Genomic DNA, 18,844 nt, shown 5'->3' on the forward strand with positions numbered 1-18,844 from the left:
CCGTGCCCGGTCCCGCCCCCCTCCCCCGCCTCCCCGTGCCGGTGCCCCCTCCCCCTTCCTCCGGGCCGCGGCGCCGCCGCCGCAGCCGCCGCTGCTCGCCTGGGCCCTCCTCCTGGCCACCCCCGCCCCCGGGCCGGGCAGTGACGCGCCGCGGCGGTGCCAGCCCCTCTCCCCGGGCGGCCGCGGCGGCAGCAGCAGCAGCAGCTGGAGCTGTGGGGCTGTCACCGCCGCCCGCCCCGCTCACTCGCGGATCCCGACCGCCCATCTCCGCCTCGCCTCCCGCCCAGGTACGGAGTCCGGCCCGGATCCCGGCGACCGGGCCGTTTCCGGGGCCCCGGCCGCCGCCCCCCTTCTCTGGCTGCAGCCGCCGGCCGTTGAGCTGCGGTTAGGGGGGCGGGGGGGCTGGAGGCGGTTCTGGGGAGGGGGGTGCAGGGGGAGCTTCCTGTGCTGGGGCTGAGGAAGGGGGCGCGGGGGAGCGGCTGCGCCCTGGGCGGAGTGGGCTGGGGCGGGGGGCGGGCGAGTGTGGCCGAGAGTGGGGGGGCGATTAAGCCTGCACTGTGGGGGCCGCGGGGCGCCAGAGAGGTGTGCCTGGCCCGGAGTGCCCGGGGTCGCCGGGCGCACCCCACTCCAGGGTGCGCGCCGCGGGTCCTGGGGGGCGGTGACTGTGCGCGCCGCGCCGCGGTATTGTGCGACGGCCGCTCGGTGTGCGGTGGGCTCGGCACCGCGTCCCGGGGAGGGAGGCGTTCGTTCGCGGCGGGGTGGGGGCCGGGCTCTGGTTGCCGCGGCCGCCACGAGAAGGGAAGTGGACTGTGTTTGGGGATGCGAGGACGGGAAGCGTTGAGTGGCAGGGAGGGGTTCCCTGGCGCGGAGCGGCGCGGGTAGTTGAGACGCGGTTTGCAGAGTTGAGCCCACTTCGGCAGGCCCCGGTCCCTCCCGGGAGGGGACGGGGTGTCCCTCTCAGGTGCACCGTCTGACCGGAAGCCGCGGGTGTCGGTGGCCCCTGGCGAAGGGGCCTCCCTTAATGAGGGGACACTCGGGGCGGGGGCAGCCGGCCGGCTCGAGAGCGCGCGCAGGGGTTAAGTTGGATTTACACCTCCGTCCTCTCTCTCCTCCTTCCACCTAGTCCTGAGGCTGGACACTTTGGCTGGGGAGGAGGGGGGAGTGCAATCCGCAGTTTTATTCCAGCCACTCGGGAGCAGAAGTGACCCTGCTCCCACCCGGAGCTGCGTTTGCCGGAGTCCGGCCGCCCCTACCGGGCTGCGCTTCCTGGGGGAAGTTCTCATTAAGCCTCGCTAATTAGCATTATTTCTGTAGAAGGGTTAAGGTTAGACCGTCCTTTTCCTTACGGGAGGCCCACCCCCTCCTCCCCATTCCTTGCTCCCTCCCCTCTCCCCAAGAGCACAAAAGCACAAAAAGAAAGTGTGAAGAGGCTCAGATCAATGGAGAAGCCACAAACCCATTAATTCAAATGGAACCTTTTTTTCCCCTTCTAAAACATTGATTTTTCTTTCTGTCTGCTCTGAGGGGAGATGAATAACCTCCTGATTTCACCTGAAATGGTGTTTGGACTCAGTGATTTCCTCCTCTTTCTGAGAAGGATTGTGGCTTGAAATAGATTCTCCCTTGAGATAAAGCCCTACTTATCCCAGAATCAGCTGGCAACCCCAGCCTGCCCCCCCCCAACTCACACACACCAAGGGGGGTGTGGGGAGAGGTGTTTGGGGGCCCTCATGACTCTTCTGGTGAAAGCCATCTGTGTGATGGGACTTGGCTCCTTGTCTTGACCCCTGACACCACAGGATTCTGGACTGAGGTTGGTCTGGGGAAAAGGCCCATTTATGGCCCAGGCCCCAGTGGTAGTTTAGCCCCCAGGTAGTAAATTACTCCTTCATTGGAAAGCCATTAGGGTCTAAATGTGTCCTTGAATAATATCAAGCTCCTGTCTAATCCAGGCTCAGGCTGGGCTTGCTTTGTAGAGCAGGATTTTAAGACAGCACCTCTAGAGCTGGGCGACGCCACCCCATTCAGCACTTTCCTGCCGCACAGTGGGAAGCAAGCTCACTGTGGAGCCTTCCTCCCAGCTGAGAAGACACCTTTGGGGAACTTCTGCTGTGGCCGCTGCCCTGGGGCTCTGTGGAGCTGGACCGCCTGGGAGTTGCTCAAGAACTTTTTCTGTGTTGTCTGGGTGCCTTTCTTGGAAGGACAGCCCTGCAGGGGATTAGCTCACAGCGGCTCCCTTCTAGGCTTCCCTTTGGCTGCAAGATCCCTGTCTGCTGAAGCTCCTCTCCCCAGCTTCACTTAAAAAAAACAAAAACAAAAACCCATTAATGGCAGGGTCTTGGGATACCAGCCAGCCCCTCGTGGTGAGGAATGCTGATGGGGAGCAGCCAGGTGCCTTTGCTTAGGAACAAAAGCCTGTTTTCCACTTGATACACAGTGGAAAGGTGTGGGAAATGCTCACTTTCAGCATCCAGGCGTCCATGACAGCAGGGACAACAGAGGACCACATGTAGATGGGAACACGCTTCTGACAGATGCGGTGTGCGTGTGAGTGAGTGTGGGGAGAGACAGCGAGAATGCCTCAAGTGTGGTAGGTGATTGGCTCACATTTCCCAGAAGAGCTGGTGCTTGCATGGCTAGTAAGCAGAGGAGGCCTGTTAGGAAGGAGTGGAATTGTGCAGGGAGTGCTGGAAGGCTGACCTCCTTTCCTGGTGGCTAGGTGGGCTTGGGGACCCCACACCCCCCAGGAGCCTTGGCTCAGACCACCCTCATATTTCGTGTGTGCGGTCCCTTCACAACAAGGATTTGAGCCTCTGTTGCTTTAGATCCTGGGGGCTTTCCATCTTCCATTAATAAGCCATCTGATGAACTGAAGTGGTTAGGTTGGGGTCACATGCGGTTCAGTACCTTCTTGGCATGCTCAGAAGGCTGTGTGTATAATGCTGGCTGACATGGAGACAAGGGGGAACGTCGCCTCGTATGGAAGAATGTCCAGGGCCTGGAAGGAGCCTGTAGGTGCTCAGAAGGAGGTGCCTACCAGTGGGTTGAGAAGTGACTTCGCTTTCACTTTGGGATAGAGCTGGGCAGCCGCCTGAGCCTGGTGTTCTTCCCAGTGGGAGCTTTGGCCTCCTGTCGAGCAAGGCTGGGGGCCGTATAGAGAGGGGTCTCTTTCCTGCGGGGCCCAGAAACATTCCCTGCACATCCCTGCCGCCACCCTCTTCTGAAACACACACTCAGGGCTCCTGGTTAGGGCTTATGGCTTACAATTGCACTAAATTCTCAGCAAATCCTCCTCCTCTTCTTTCTTGAGCAAGCCGTAGAGATAGAATTACAGCTCTCGGGAAGAGCCTGGAAAATACTATGTGAGGCACGCCCCAGGATCCCGAGTCCTGGAGGATGCAAATGGCTTAACTTCAGAGGCACCAGGAACCCAGTTCCAGAGAAATTGACCCCAGTTGTAAAATAATCAGGTTACTGATAGCACCTGCCCGTAGTTACAAGCCATGGATACAGGCCTGTTTCTACCGTTTCCCCACTGGTCTCCCGTTTTCTCCTCCTCCTGGGCTGGGCAGTGGCTGCGCCAGTTACTCTGCAGAAGAGGAAGGGCCTCAGAAGCTGGGTGGAGAGAAACTGAACCTGCCCATGAATTTTGGACTGAAGATAAGAGCAGGGAGGGTCTGGTCAGCTCCTCTCTCCCTCTGCCCAGAGGCAGGGCTCCTAGGTTGGGGTGTGTCCCAGAGGCTGACTGGGTGCTACCTGTCTGCCTGCCTAACTCTTAAGTTCCCTTTTCAGAAGAGCATTTGGCTTTGGCTCGATTACTCTGCATGATGGCTCTGGTGCTGGAATAAATGACTGCGGGGTGGGCACGGCCTCAGGCCTCAGGGTGTCCAAGGTCAGAGGCTAGAGAAACCAGGGGTAGCTGGCTGGCCAGTCCGATGGGGACTGGGGAGGGGGAACCCAGAAGTAATGGATTGCACACACTTCTCTTTTGTAAATAGAGACAGGGTCTCACTGTGTTGCCCCTGGGAATCTCGAACTCCTGGCCTTAAGCAGTTCATTCACCTCGGCCTCCCAGAGTGCTGGCATTCCAGGTGTGAGCCATCACACCCAGCCCACACTTTTATTCTCTAACAAAAGTTTTGTTGAAGTTTATTAACAGAAAGGAAGAAATTAGTAGCCCCAATTCCTCTGAGATTTTGGAAGGGACGAGTAAGAAGTGCACTGTGCCCACTGGGTGAGCCGGTGAGCACCTGGGGTCTCTGAGCAGGTCTGAGACCTTGGCCACTCTCAAATCTGCACCAGTGCCCCCAGTGCGTCCCTTGGGACTGGGGTGCATTTTCCCCCTGGGCACTGTCACCGTTGATAGGTTCTGAACTGTGTGTGCTGGTAACTGCCTGTGTGATTCGCCTGCTTCTCCAGCCCTGGCTTAGGGTGGCAGTGAGGAACTGGAGCAACAGTTTGCCCGTCTGCGGCTGGGGGGCTTATGCCCGTGAACTGGGCTGTTCTGTAACAGGCAGGCTGCAGAGGGTCTTGTGAAGTCATCTTCTCCAGGTCAGTCCTTGAAAGTGTGAGTGTTGAAGGTGTTTGTGTAAATCTGACCAAAACTTATTTTTGTTTTGTGTTTTTGAAAAGTTAGGCTTCAGAGACTTGGTTTTTCACTTAAAAAAAAAATTACCACGGCAACCATGTGTGGCAGCTTCCAGCATTTTGGGAGGCCCAGGCAGGCAGATCACTTGAGCCCAGGAGTTCGAGACCAGTCTCTACAAAAAATAAAAAGTTAGCCAGGTCCTGGTGGTATATGCTTGTAGTCCCAGCTCCTCGGGAGGCTGCAGTGAGCCGTGATTGCACCACTGTACTCCAACCTGTGTGACAGTAAGCCTGTCTTAAAAGCCAAGCCATAGCAGTCAAGGTGTCAGAATCTTAGAACCACTTTTCACAAAACTGGGGTTCACGTGGCAGAGCCCTGGAGGCTGGAGGAAATGTCCCTAGGGGGCTGGGGAGAGAACGACCATCGTTAGGTGACGAGGCAGTGTGTCCTACAGTTTCTCCCAACTGCACCCACAGTTGGTTCAAAATTTTTTGCTGGTCCATTTTCCTAGCTAACAAGGCCTGGGGTGAAGGAAGCCTGCCTCAGTTAACTATGTCCCTAGCACAATGCCAGCACATAGTAGGTGCTCAGTAAGTGTGCATCAACTCATTGAAGAAAGTGAGCATGTGTGCGTGTGAGAGAGAGAGAATATATAGCCTCATCGCCCATGATTCCCTCTGGGCCTCATCTTGAGACACTTGGTCGTTAAGGAATCTGGTTCCTCCCATTGAATGAAGGAAATGTGGTGAAGTGGCCCGTGGTGCGGTGACACTGTGATACAGGCTCTGAGCACAGACTGCCTGGGTCCACACACCAGCTGTGCTGCTGGCTTCATGCCCCTGGGCAGTTGGGACAGGCTGGGTGGGCCTCCCAGGGGCAGTTATCAGAGCTGGGGCTAGGCCTGATGTGGGTGCCTACGCAGTAGGGCCTTGGGAGGAAATCTTATAAAACCCTTAGCCTGAAGTCCCGAGCCTGGGGATACTGGATGCTCCTCGTTATCAGGTGATTTTGATGCCAGGTAAGGCACAGCACACCTTTTCCCAGTGCGACCCATCAAGGAAGGCAAGGGGTGGAGGGGGCATTTGGCGGAACCGTTCAGTGATGTGAGCCGGAGAAGCGCTGGCTGTGTGTGGGGTGGCTGGCAGCTGCAGGAAGGAGACGTTTTGGGGCAGCAGGCCGCCACCAGCCCACCAGCCTGCATCCCGGTCTCATGTGCCCTCCATTCAAGAACTGTGTGCAGTGGGACCAGAGTCCTTAATTGTCAAATTAATGCAGCGTCCTCATTAAACACCAACACCACGCCAGGCAATTCAGTCGGTTCAACAAGTCTCACTGCCTTGTGTGGTATTCAGAGAACATACAGTCTGGTCCCCACTGTTGGAAGGACCTATGGTTTTCTAGGGAAAGACAGGGCAGAGATCCACAAGACAGCAACAGCTGGATACAGCTTGGAACTGGGATTGTGGCTCACAGCAGCAGCGTGGGTTCTAGGTGAGGGCCAGCTTGGTTAGGAGGGCGTGTCCGGTCCTTGGCGATTGCACAGATCTGGCTCTGCCTTGTGTTAGCTTGTGACCTTGGGCAAGCGCCTTAATCTCCTGGAGCCTCAGTTTCCTCTTCTGTGGAGCGGGGCTGGTAACTGTACCTACCTGGTGGGCCTGTAGTGAGGGTGAAATGCCACAAGCCCAGGGGAGCGCTGGGCCCCTGAGAAGCTTTGCCTTCTGTTGTTATGGTTTTGAACTTGGCTGAGTGAGGCCAGAGTGTGCGAGCGGCCCTGGCGCTCCAGCCCTGTGTATTGAGCGGAGTTCAAGAGCCTTTCTCCGAGCTGGAGACGGGCACGGACGGCCCTGCCAGGGTTACGTGGACTGTGGGAGGGGACATGTGGCTCCTCTGCCCCTGTGTGCCCGCCCTTGCCTACCCACAGCGGCCTCCTCGCCGCTCCTCAGACTCAGCAACTTATGTCCCGCTTGCTGCTACCTGTGCCTGAAATGTGCACGGAGCCACACAGACCTCACGGGCTCCTCACCTCACTCCTCTGCTCTAGTGCTTCTGACCCTCGGGGTCTTGGGCTGCCCTGGCAAACAGGTCCCCTCACCCCGCTTCCGTGTGCTTTGCGGCCCTCGTTGCTGCCACCGACCGTCAGTGTTTTTCTGCTCATTGTCCATCTCCCTCGTGGATGGTGAGTGGCAGGCAAGCCAGGAGTGCGTCTGGTCCACAGCTGAGCTTCCCAGCACCTAGAGGGGAGCTTGGCCCATAGCAGGTGCTCAGTAAATACCTGTAGAATGGAGAGATGGGGAGTTTGGAGTAGGTGGCGCTTCCAGAGGTTACTAGCATGCTCTGTCTTTGAAGTCATGAGCATTTGAACAATACCCAGGAGTCTTCCTTCTTCAGCTGTGACTTGAGGTCAAACTCTGAGCATGGCACCCCCTGGGCAGCCAGGAAGGAGTAAGGGGCCCATGCAAGATGCCCTGTTCCTGGTTCCCAGAGCCCACACAGCAGGATCAGCTGGGAAGATGGGGAACCACTTGTCCCTTGCAGCCTTGCTCAGGGCTCCAAGGAACCTTCTAGCCTGCCAGCCTCTCTCCAGCCCCCTCCTCTCCTTCTATACAGTTAGCACAAGGAAGAGTTTTGTTGTCCCTTTGTACCCTTTGTGCAGAGAGAGCCTTTTGAACGTGTGTGTGTGTGTGTGTGAGTGTGACCCTCCGGGTGTGTGAGTGAGTTTTCACGAAGGAGGGCTGTGGGTGGAGGTGCTTGTGTTCATGGAGCAGGCAGCCCGTGAGAGGAAGGCAGAGCCAGTGTGTGTGCCTGTGTGTGGGGAGAGGACACCAGAGGACACGTGGGCTCTGTCCATCCCCCAAGGCCCTGGGTGTGCCGCGTGGGGACCATGGGCGTCACAGCCCAGCTCCTGACCTCTGGATTCTGCAGAGGGTCCACACTGGCGCTATACAGAAGCTATTAAATTCCAGGAAACTCCCTACCAGCCCAGCCAGTGGGGGAGGGAGTGGAGGCGAATCCACGTTGCTCCCTAGCTCTTGGAGCAGATGTGCCTGCCTCAGGGACAGCAGCCTAAGAAAGTTCCAACCAAAGTGTGTCTGCTCACTATAAAAGAGGCATCTGTGAAGAGACCCTGGAGGGAGGCTTGGGGGGTGCCCTGCCAGAGGTCCTCACTGGGGGCCCACAGAGGCCATTGTGTCTTGCTGGGGGGAGGCCAGAACTCCGGGTGTGGGAGCTGCTGGGTCATCTTTCTTGGTTTTACAGCCAGCTCCCAGGCACAGTTGCTTTCTGCTCCTGAAAGGCTGGGCTGGGAGGAGGTGGGGGCCCTTCCCGCTGGAGGGCTGGTTTGAAGGGGCCCCGCCCCGGGGGTTCCCGGATGACTGGCCAAGGGCTGGCTGAAGCCAGCAGCGAGGGGAGAGGAGGCAGGCGTGGTCCTCTCTAGCAGGCCATCCGGCTGTTTGGAAGGCCCTGGCGGCCCCCCAGGCCCTTGAGCTGAACCCCTTTTGCGGTCTAGTCCGACCCCTGGCCGCGCCGCCCCGCCCCGTCCCGCCCCCTTCCTTCTCTGCACTTCTGGGGCTGGCCCTTTCAGCCCTGGAAGCTGCCCAAGAGCATATCTTTGAAGCACAGCAAAGGTTAGGAAGGAGGAAGACAGAAATGTCCTCTGGGCTGGGGGAGTGGGAGAAAGGAATTCCATGCATGCTTCATGGGAGTCAGGGCGCCGGGCCTGCTGGGGGCACTCGGCTCAGCCTCCGTGCCCAGTGGCCAGCATGTCCTGCCATCTGCCTCTTGCCACCCAGTCCTGTGCAGAGTGAGCCCTGGACCCTGGGCTGGGAGCAGGGAGCGGCAGCCCTTGTTTACAGCGCTGGTTTCAACCTTGGCTCACAAGGGTAAGAACCAGGCCCTGCCATCCGCCCCTGCAGGATGCGAGACCTCGTAATTGTCTTCAATTACAGACAGCGCCGGCCCTCAGGCTTGGTTTCCGACAGGAACCAGAGCCGGGGCCACTTCCACCGGGCTGGGAGAGCACCCCCCAGCCCTCACTTGAAGGTTTGGAGGGCTCCTTGCGGCCTTCGGGGCACTCCCAAATGCCCACTGGCCCTGGGGTCCACCCACAAGCCTGCCTCGGGCTGATGAGAGCCCATCCCTGCTGAACGCCTGCCTTCTTTGTCCCCGCTCAGGATGAGACTTCTGTGAGCAGCGAGGATTTTGATATGAGCGAGTCCACATGGATGTCAGCTGACCCGCACCTGGCCTCCAGCCTGAGCCCCAGCCAGGACGAGAGGATGCGGAGCCCGCAGAACCTCCACAGTCAAGAGGACGGTGAGTGCTCCTCAGTAGCGGTTGGGGAGGGGCTGTGCCTGGCCGCCTGCTCCCAGTTGTCCTCAGGTGAGAGGTGTGGACACACTCCAGGGTGTTGGAATCTGGGCCAAGGCCTTGGGGTGGTCCAGGCCCAAGCTGGCAGCTGCCCTGCATTCTCAGCATCTGTGAGGGTCCCACTGCCCCAGCCCCTGGCTTCTTCCTCCCAAAGATGACAGAGAGAGCCCATGGGACTGGCAGCCTGTGGGGCAGGGGGTCTGTCTGGTTGCCGGGATGCCATGGGCTTCTGTGATGTGGGTTTCGGAGTTACCAGGGGCGAGCCTGGGAAGGTTCACTGTGTACCTCGCACAGAACAGCCCCACTACCCAGCAAGGAAACTAGAGCTGTGTTTCTGCAGCCGCATGTGAGGCTATAGCGCAGGTCACCTGGTGAGTGACCAGGCAGTGCAGCTGTCCACATGCATCCCAGCCCCTTGGCATGCGATGCAGCTGGCTGGGGAGCTGTCCGGATTCTTCCCTAGCCCTAGCCCCCCGAGCCCGGGGCCTGCCAGGCAGCCTGCTCTGGCCTCCCTTGGAACAGAGGTCTCGGGTTGGAGAGTTAGGGTCAGGAGTCAGACCCCAGAGATCCGCCCGGGCTCCGCGTGGACTCCCCCAGGTGGTTGGGCTCTGGGTCCCTGGCATCTGCCCTGGTGTGCCAGGGTCGCCAGGTGGCCCTGTGAACACAGCACTCCTGGCACCGCCTTTGTTTCCAAGGAGGAGATGGTTGGGGGCGGGGGATGCGTGAGCTGGGCGCTGGAGAACTGGGGTGTAGGAGCCGGAGCTGGCAATTAGGAGGGGTTGAAGGTCGAGGCCTGGAATGTGGGAGGGAGGTGTGGGTTAAAAAGGGGTGTAATGTTAACTCTGTGAAACGGGTCAGCCTTAAAGAGTAAATAAGGGGTAGGAGCCTTGCCGTTTGGGTCAAAGTTCGTCTCCATGGCAGAACCTGTGCGCCTGCCTCCCCATGGCCCTCTTAGCCTTGAATCCAGCTTTGTTTGGGAGGAGACCCAGTCTGGAGGCAGCTGGAGGTGTCTGGGCCAGGGGCTGGGGAGCCAAGGGAGTGGCTGTGTGAGGAGCGGGGTGCGAGGCTGCCGGCAAAGAAAAGGCTTTTGTGCCTGATGCCTCGTGAGGTCAGCGCGACCCCCTCGTGCTGCCAGCCTCCTAGGCCAGTGCTGCCTTCCAGCGTTCCCATGGGGGCGGGGACCCGGTATGGGTGGCCACGTGCTCTGGGGGGCACTGGTGCTGGGACAAGCGCAGCAGCTTATCTCCCGCCTCCAGGGAGCCAATTGAGGCCTCTCCCAAGCCACACCGAGGGCAGTTCCTGCAGCGCTCAGCCAGGGCCGTGGGCTGTGCCCTCCTAAGAAGGGTCTGGGACAGTTGTTCAGAAACCCAGAGCAGTGGGGCTGGCAGGGCCACTGGAATGAGTAGGGTCCCCGTACTTGTTCCTGAGCAGATCTCATGCTATTATTATTCCTCATGTCTACCGTTTGGGAGGACTGGAGATTTGGAGGCCATCAGGATCAGGTAGCAGACTGTGGCATTTCTGTAGGGTCCATGGGGCTCCCTCAGCACGTGCTGCCTAGAGGCTAGCTGGCCATGAAGACAAGGCTGAGAGATGCAGGGAGGCTGGTGGGGTCCATAGGTCCCCAGAGCCCAGTGCAGGTCTGCCTCGGGGTAGTCACACACCGCCTTCTGTTCCTGGTGGCCACCAGAGCTGGTACGGGGAAGATGGTGCTGACCGTGATGCCAGGGGCCTCACTGTCCACTCCGAGGCTGTGTCATGGGGTTGTGGGCTATCCCACTGGCCGGCTGAGACCCTGGGCGGGGCATAGGCCCTGGGAAGGCCCAGGCAGCTGGCCTGGCCTCTGCTGCCCTTTTTGGGCCCATGGGCCTGTTGGTATCTGTCCAGAGCAGTGGATTTCTGGCCTGGAGTCCTGGGCCATCTTCCAGCCCCCATGTCGACACACAGCCAGCCACTCTTGAAGGCGTTCATGGTGCAGGCATGAGCTGAGGTCCAGCTCCCATGAGTAAGTCAAGGGGAGCCCATCAGGGCACTCTCAGGCCCATTATTGATGCAGGACTGGGTGGGAACAGCCCAAGCAGGGCTGCCCTAACCTTCTGTGGGTTCCACTCCCCACCCGAGGGTGTCCATCGCAGAAGCCCCCCAACCTCACTGATGCCCAGGTGGGCTTAGTGTGTGGCCTCTGGCCCTCAGTCCTCCATGGGCATCTGAGGCCTGCTGTGAGGTCAGTCTTGGTCTCTGCCCTGCCCCTGTGACTCGGTTGTGAACCTGGTCCATTGTCAGTGCCTGCTGAATGTCTGTTATCCCCAAATGAACAAGCATTTACTGGGACCTACCCGAACACAACATTGCAGAGCAGATGTAGCTCCACCTCCGATGGGGCATAAGCTGGCTTGTTTGCTTCTGGGGACATCCTCCCCATCCAAGCACTTAGGCCTTTTCTGTTTGCCAGAAGTGTGGGGACTCCCAGGGCTATGCTGATGACACACCTGTGTTAGTCTGTTTGGTGTTGCTATAAAGAAATACCTGAGGCTGTGTAATGTGTAAAGAAAAGAGGTTTATTTGGTTCACAGTTCCACAGGCTGTGTAGGCATGGCACTAGCATCTGCTTGGCTCCTGGGGAGCCCTCAGGAAGCTTACAGTCATGGCAGAAGGTGAAGGGGGAGCAGGCACATCTCATGGTGAGAGAGAGGAGGTGGGGAGGGGAAGAGATACCAGGCTCTTTTAAATAACCAGCTTTCCCGTGAACTCACAGTGAGAACTCACTCCACATAGCACCGAGCCACTCATGAGGAATCTGCCCCTCATGACCCAGATGCCTCCCACCAGGCCCACCTTCAACCCTGGAGGTCACATTTCAACATGAGATTTGGAGGGGGCCCACATCCCAGCCCTATCAGCACCCCATCCCTGCTGATGAGCGACGCAGCTGGAAGTGATTTCAGGAGCTAGGCAGTTGGCACCTGTGGATTAGATGGGGCCCCCCCCTTTTTTTTTTTTTTTTTTTTTGAGACGGAGTCTCACTCTGTCACCCAGGCTGAAGTGCAGTGGCACGATTTTGGCTCACTGCAACTGCCTCCCAGGTTCTGCCTCAGCCTTCTGAGTCGGTGGGATTACAGGCACTCACCACCACACCTGGCTAATTTTTGTATTTTTAGTAGAGATGAGGTTTCACCATCGTGGCCAGGCTGGTCTTGAACTCCTGACCTTGTGATCCACCCGCCTTGGCCTCCGAAAGTGCTGGGATTGCAGGCATGAGCCACAGAGCCCGGCAGGACCCTTCTTTAAAAATTTGCACAAAGGCAGATGAAGGCTGAGTGGCAGAGCAATCCCATGGCCGAAACCGCTGAGCCTGAGAGTGAGTTGCGAGCATGCCCGTTTTCACTCCCCGAGGAGCTTGTCTCTGAGGTTCTTTATACCGAGGTGAGTATCTGCTTGTCCTGAAACACAGGCGTCTGCCCCCAGCCCTGCCACTGCCTGCCCTGCGAGTCTTGCTCTCCCAGACCTCTTTTCAGCAGTTCCCTACACTCTGAAGTCCTGGGATGCGCTTGGGTCCCTGCGATCACAGCCACTAATGCTTGGCAGGGAACGCCACTCACAGCGCCCTCATCTCATGGGGGGATCAGGGAGAGACTTTGGGCAACTCGGCCAGAGTGGGGAGGTGCCAGCACTTCTCCTCTCTCGCCTTTGCCAGGTGTAGGAGCCATGTGTGAGGGTCCCCAGAAGATGGGCTGGGGAGCTAGGGAACCAAAGGAGGCCCTCCCCAGACACTTGGGGTGCTCCCTCCTTGGGGCCCAGGGCCATGCGGGCCAGCTCCTGCTACAGTTTCCTGCCCAGGCATGGGCCAGGTCCCCTGTAGACCCTCGGCTACGCGCTGGCTGAGGCTTGGACTTTCTTTGGGTCTGAACAGGGCTCTCTGCACATCATAGGGTGTGGAGGGAGGATGCCTGGGAGAAGCCAACTCTAGGCTTTGTCCGGAGACGCTGTTGTCTGAGTCTTGGGGCCAAATAGCACATCCATCTGAAATGTCGCCCCCACCCATGGGATCTGTTTGATACAGTCTCCTCCCTGAGCACTGTAAGCACCCTGAGAGCCAGCACCCAGCACAGGGCATGGCACCGCATAGGTGCTGGTGCAGTGTTTGCTGAATGAATGAGTGGACGAAATGAATGAAGGCATGCACAGAGGCAGGTGAGCCAGGGCGCCTCCTGCAGGCTGGGGCTGGCCCCAGGTCCTGACCCAGCAGGCGGGGCCACTCCTTCCGTTTCCCCTGGATGTGCTTCAGCAGGCCTTTCACTCTGCCCCTTCCTGAGCGGAAAATGTGAGGTCCGCCTGGCCTCCAGAAGGGATGCGTGGGGGCAGGGAGCGGACATTACTCACCTCCTGGGCAGACAGGAAGCCAGCGCCAGGGGAGAGCAGGGTCTGCTCGCTGGGCCTGGTTCCACCTTCCATAGGGTAGGCAGTCGGGGGGTTGCTGAGCAAGAGTCATACAGAACACTGGGGCAGGTCAGGGCCTGGTGTGCGCGCCTCTCAGATGAGGCCGCTCCTCCAGAGCTGCCCTCCATCCAGGCTTCCTGCCGCACACCGGGAGGTCTGGGGCTCCCGCATGGTGCACCTGAGGCTAGACAAAGGCACTGAGGGTCCTTTGGCTCTTCTGGGTTCTTGGTTGCCTTAGTCACACCAGCACTGGGCATTGTGACATGCAGGGGTAATGAGCCCTGTCCCCACTTCCCTGGAAGGGTATAGGGTTTGGTTGAAGCCAGATGGGCACACAGTGTGGGACCCCTGCGGGCTGTCAGCTTGCTGAGAGCAGGAGCTGCATCTTTGTAGAAATGTCCCTTATTGCCGGTCTCGGTGGCTCACGCCTGTAATCCCAGCACTTTGGGAGGCTAAGGTGGGCAGATCACGAGCTTAGGAGTTCAAGACCAGCCTGGCCAACATGGTGAAACCTCACCTCTACTAAAAACACAAAAAAATTAGCTGGGCATGGTGGTGGGTGCCTGTAATCCCAGCTACTCAGGAGGTTGAGGCAGGAGAATTGCTTGAACCTGGGAGGTGGAGGTTGCAGTGAGCTGAGACTGCACCACTGTACTCCAGCCTGGGCAACAGAGCAAGACTTCGTCTCAAAAAAAAAAAGAAAGAAAGAAACCTCCCTTAGTTCTCCGCTTTTTTCCGAAGTATTATGATTATTGTAGAAACATTAGAAAAATAAAGGAGGAAAAAAGAAAATGAGAAATAATGATGTTGAGGGCCTTTTTTTCTCAGACTTTTCTATGTATCTAAGTAGCCAGAGGCTGGTTTTGTTTTCAATGAGGTGGGCGTTGGTGCGGTGTGGGTGCCACCTTTTCTCTCACATGAAATAATTGACCTCCGTGACACTGATGTGGGCCAGCCGCAGTCAGCCCAGTGACTGGGGCCCGTTTCTGAGCACACTGTGTGCCCGGCCCTGAACTCCGAGAGCCCAGAGCTCTACATGTGCCATTCCACAGGGCAGGAAATATCACCTCCCAGGGGAAGTCACTTGCCTGGACCACGGGGACTGGGTCTCTCCAGAGCCAGTGTTTTGGCCACTGCTGTGGAAGGACACTCGCGTCCCTGTTTTTCACTGAGTCCCCGTTTTTCATTGCTGGAAGTGGCGCCGCAGGGTACACCCTCAGGGCTGGCCCTATGTGGCCCAAGTCTCCTATTCTGGGCTTTATCCCCAGGCCCTAGCACTGAATAGGTGCTCAACCAGCTGCCACTGAGTCACTCTTGGCAGGGAATGGAGGATCAGGGAAAGGGCCTGGGAAGCCGGGCAGAGGCGTGGCAGCAGGGGGCTGGGAAGCGAGGAGGTGCCCAATGCCAGGGTTGAGGGTTTCCAAAAGTTCCAGCCTGGAGAGAAGGGCAGGGGAGCCACAGCCAGGCTCCCTGGAGAGGGTCTAGCATGGAAGGGTTCTGGGCGGATGGAGGGTCGGCCCCTCTGTGGCATCCTGTGGGCAGGTCCCAGGCGCTGCACCTCTTCCCTGTAGTGCGGTCCTGAGCTAGCTCCCCCTGTCTCTGGGCCTCAGCTCCTCTCTGTGACATGGTCTGGGGGCTGCAGCCCCTCACCCTGGCATGCCCTCAGGAGCTCTGAGAACCTCTGAGAAGGCCAAGGCTTCCTGGCCCTGCTGCCCTTGGGAAGGGCCCTCTACCACCCAGAAATGCAAACTCGGCAGCAGGGCAAGCCCCTGGGGAGCAGGTGTGTGGCCCGAGCACCCTGGGCTCCAGATTTACAGCTGCGCTGCTGGCCTCTCCTCCCTGGCCCGGCCCCTCCCCTGGGTGCCTCTTCCCTGGCCTCCGAGAGGTCTGGAGGGAAGCGTGGGGGCACACGGAGTTCAGATCCTGCTCACCTCCCCTCCTCACTGGGCAGCCTTGGGTGGGTGCCATCCCCTTGCCAGGCTGAGGGCGATCATCTTGCTCTACCTTGCCAGGCAGTTGAGGGACCAGATGTGGACAGCACAGAGGTCCTTCAGGGACCAGGCTGGGACTGGATGTGGGGGGTCCTCCTGCCCTAGATCCTCTGAGCCCCACACTCTACCCCCTTGGTCGCGTCCTGCCTTCTCATCCAGCCTGGTCTCTCGTCCCCTCCACCGCAGAGCCCTGTGGGACCCGGACCACAGCCTACCTCACAGCCACCCTCTACGGCACCCGACCCTTGCCCTCAGCCCCTGACCACCGCCCAGGTCGTGCTTCTTTGGAAAGGGAGCTGGGCTGGGGGTCCCTGGTGTCGACCAGACTCAGGCACAGCTTGTCCAGCATCCCCTGAGTCCCTGTCCCTCCCTCCCCACCCACATGTGCCAGGGCCTGTCCAGGGACCCCAAGTTCCCCAAGATCCTGCTTCCCATCTGGCAACCCCCCAACCCATCCAAGGTGCCCACATTGACAGGCAGCTAAGCAGGCAGCGGGGAGGGAGTGCTGCCATCCGTGGAGAAGGTGCCATGGCAGCAGTGTGCCTCCAGGGTACTGCTACTCAGGGTACCATGGGGGTGTCCCCAGCAAGGGGTGAAGCCAGTGGCTGGTGGGGAAGGAGCCAGTGGGAGTGGCGGCCAGGCCACCTGGGCTTGGAGATAGTCACCCTTGTTACCCCCGTGCCATGTCCTCAGGTGAGACCCACCCTCCTCTGGCCCCATCCCTGGGTCACAGCAGCTCTCTCCCACCAGGGACCACAGAACTCTGGCCTGCTGACCCCCCTGTACCCAACGCTCCTGGCCAGACTTCTACCCTGGTCACTACCGCATGGCGGGAGTTGTGGCTCCTAGGCCAGCCTCCCTGAGCCAGCCTCTGAAAGGCATTTACTGCCATGAGCTTTTAAGCCAAACCTTCTCCCCAGCACCTGCTCATCATGGCCCTGTCCATTGCCCTGACCCTACTTCTCACAGGTGAGGTCAGAACCCAGGCCTGGGCCTCATTCTCTGGGTACAGGTCCCACCGCCCCCTACCCTAGGAGCAAGAGCAGTTTGCTCCTCCTCAAAGCTCCAAACACCCACACCAGATGAGAAGGCGGCGGCCTCCTGGCCTCCCCTCCCCCAGGATCAGAGAGCTGGGGCCCAAGCCTTCCAGGGATTGGCTGTGGGCCACACTGGCAGTCCTGGGTCACAGGAAAGTGTCCATCATCAGCTGGGCCACAGGCGGCACAGACAATGCCGGGCTGTGCTGGGCCCCGGCCTGCTGAGGGGCGAGAGAGGCCAGGAGACAGCACCAAGAGATCCCTTTATCCAGGAGTGGCCAGGGCCGGCACAGCCCGGCCTCGTCCAGGGTGCTGAGGCCTTGGGCCCTCAGAGGCCTGGGGAGCTGAGGTTCACCTACCAAGAAAGGGGGGAGATGGGCCGGGTGCAGTGGCTCACACCTGTAATCCCAGCACTTGGGGAGGCTGAGGCAGGCGGATCACTTGAGGTCAGGAGTTCGTGACCAGCCTGGCCAACATGGCAAAGCCCCGCCTCTACTAAAAATATAAAAATTAGCTGGGTGTGGTGGCAAGCGCCTGTAATCCCAGCTACTCAGGAGGCTGAGGCAAGGGAATCACTTGAACTGGGAGACAGGTTGCAGTGAGGCGAGATTGCACCACTGTACTCCAGCCTGGGTGACAGTGACTCCATCTCAAAAAAAAAAAAAGGGCGGAGGTGAAGGTGAGCCTGGGCCTGTGGGGATCAGTGCCCCTACCCTCACCGCCCACCAGCCCAGGACACACACAGCTCCCCCCTTCAGACTGGTCTGTCAGGGCAGGCCCTCCTGAGGCACCTCTGCCGGGAGCCTGTCCAAGGGTGACTTTCCCAGGAACCAGGAAGTGACTGGGCCACGTTGGCGTCATCACCCCGACCTAAGGACTGCAGTGTGCTGAACCCAGACTGGCTTCCGGGAGGGCTGAAGGAGGGCCTGCAGGGGCTTTCAGGCCAAGGCCCTGCCCCGTGAATCATTCACACACGATGGCCCAGAGTGGTTCTGTTTGCCGTGACACACACGGGGGCTGTGTGTGTCTCGGCTCGATCCTTGCATGCTGAATTGGTGTTTATTTCTAACCGCCTGTGCTTGGCCTGGAGGTCAGAGCCAAGGAGGACACCCACACCCAGGCCGTTCATCCTGGGAGCACTCCCCTGGGGCATGAATGGCCAGTAGGTTTTAGGGGAGGGGCTCCAGGAAGTGGGGCAGTCTGGGTGGCAGGGGTAGGGATTGTTCCACAGTACAGATGGGCAAACCAAGGCTGGCCTTGGAGGCTTCCAGAATGCCTGAGAGCACTGGGTGGTGCCACTCACTCAGGGTGATAGGCCAGTGACTTCCCCCTGGAGCCTCGGGTTCCTCCCTGATGTCTGCCGCAGAGGGCGGTTGTGCAAATCAGGCATGAGTTACCCACCGCCTGACACTCAGGACCTGATGTGTCATTGGTGTCCGCCTCCCCTCCACGGAAGGTGGCGTCTGTCTCCAGGGCCCCACCACTTGAGCCATCTGTCCCAAGGTCTAAACATCATCTACAGCTTGGGCGCCTCTCTAGGGTCCAGGACTCCTAGGGTCTCTGCAGAGAGACATGATTTCAGATTGAGGGGAAATCTAGGTCTGCGATGTCTACTGCGGTCGCCGAGGACGGCTCTGAGCCTCGGAAAAGGCTGGTGCAGGCCGGTGTGCAGTACACGCCGCGCCTCAGCGGCTCCCAGAACACGGCGTCGACTATTTGTTGAAATGGTACAATTTTTGATATATTGGGTTAAATAGGTTATGAAAATTAATTTCACTTGTTTCTCTATTCCTTTTTAAAAATATGGGTACTAGGACACTGAAAATCCCACATGTGGCTCACGCTCCGTTTCTGTGGGACAGCGCTGCTCCTGCCTGTGAGGGCCTAGTTTGGCACCTGCCTAAGGAAAGAGTGACCAGAGTTTGAGCAGGAATGCCCACTGCCTGGGAACTGAGGGGCACATGGAGAGGGGATGCGTGCTGTGGGGATAGAGGCACTGGCGTCCCAGGGCTGCATATCAGAGGGCAAGTGTGGCACCCAGATGGGGGGCACGAGCTCCCTGCCCCACAGCTAGGGCTGGGTCGGGCTGTGTGAACCGCAGGGACAGCGGGGAGGTCAGGAGGGCAGCTGTACAGGTAGCCAGGGCCTGAGGGCCACGTGGAGAATGCAGGTGCCATGTGTGGCCCCATCACCTGGGATGGTGGGGTCCTAGTGTCCCCCATTTGACCCCTGTGCCCCTCCTGCCTTTCCGGAGGAAGAGTCGGGCAGCCCGCCCCGAGCCTGGTGCTCCTTGGAACTATGCATCACGTAAACACGGCCCTGGCGCTAGCCTTTGTCAAAGCAGGCAGAGGGCCAGGCCTGGGGAGGTGTGCGCCTCAAATTCACAGCAGAGTCAGCACCCCCAGACCACAGCCCAGAGCCCTGCT

At 59.1% G+C, this 18,844-nt stretch overlaps 1 protein-coding gene across 7 annotated transcripts in view; it reads left to right on the forward strand.

The window, feature by feature from the left end:
* The window catches only part of NOL4L (nucleolar protein 4 like), a 144,186-nt gene that overhangs the window by 104,138 nt on the left and 21,204 nt on the right, over nucleotides 1-18,844 (forward strand). For 4 of the 7 annotated variants that reach the window (XM_032295261.1, XM_032295262.1, XM_032295266.1 and 1 more), the window contains one exon: nucleotides 8,758-8,899. In XM_032295261.1, the coding sequence (XP_032151152.1) occupies nucleotides 8,758-8,899 (142 nt within the window). Of the gene's footprint in view, nucleotides 1-73; nucleotides 288-8,141; nucleotides 8,467-8,757; nucleotides 8,900-18,844 lie in introns of those variants that run through there. The other 3 variants (XM_032295264.1, XM_032295268.1, XM_032295265.1) reach the window with 3 other exon arrangements.

This window comes from Sapajus apella, unplaced genomic scaffold (assembly GCF_009761245.1).
Source record: "Sapajus apella isolate SASKATOON/1434 unplaced genomic scaffold, GSC_monkey_1.0 scaffold33, whole genome shotgun sequence".
NCBI lineage: Eukaryota > Metazoa > Chordata > Mammalia > Primates > Cebidae > Sapajus > Sapajus apella.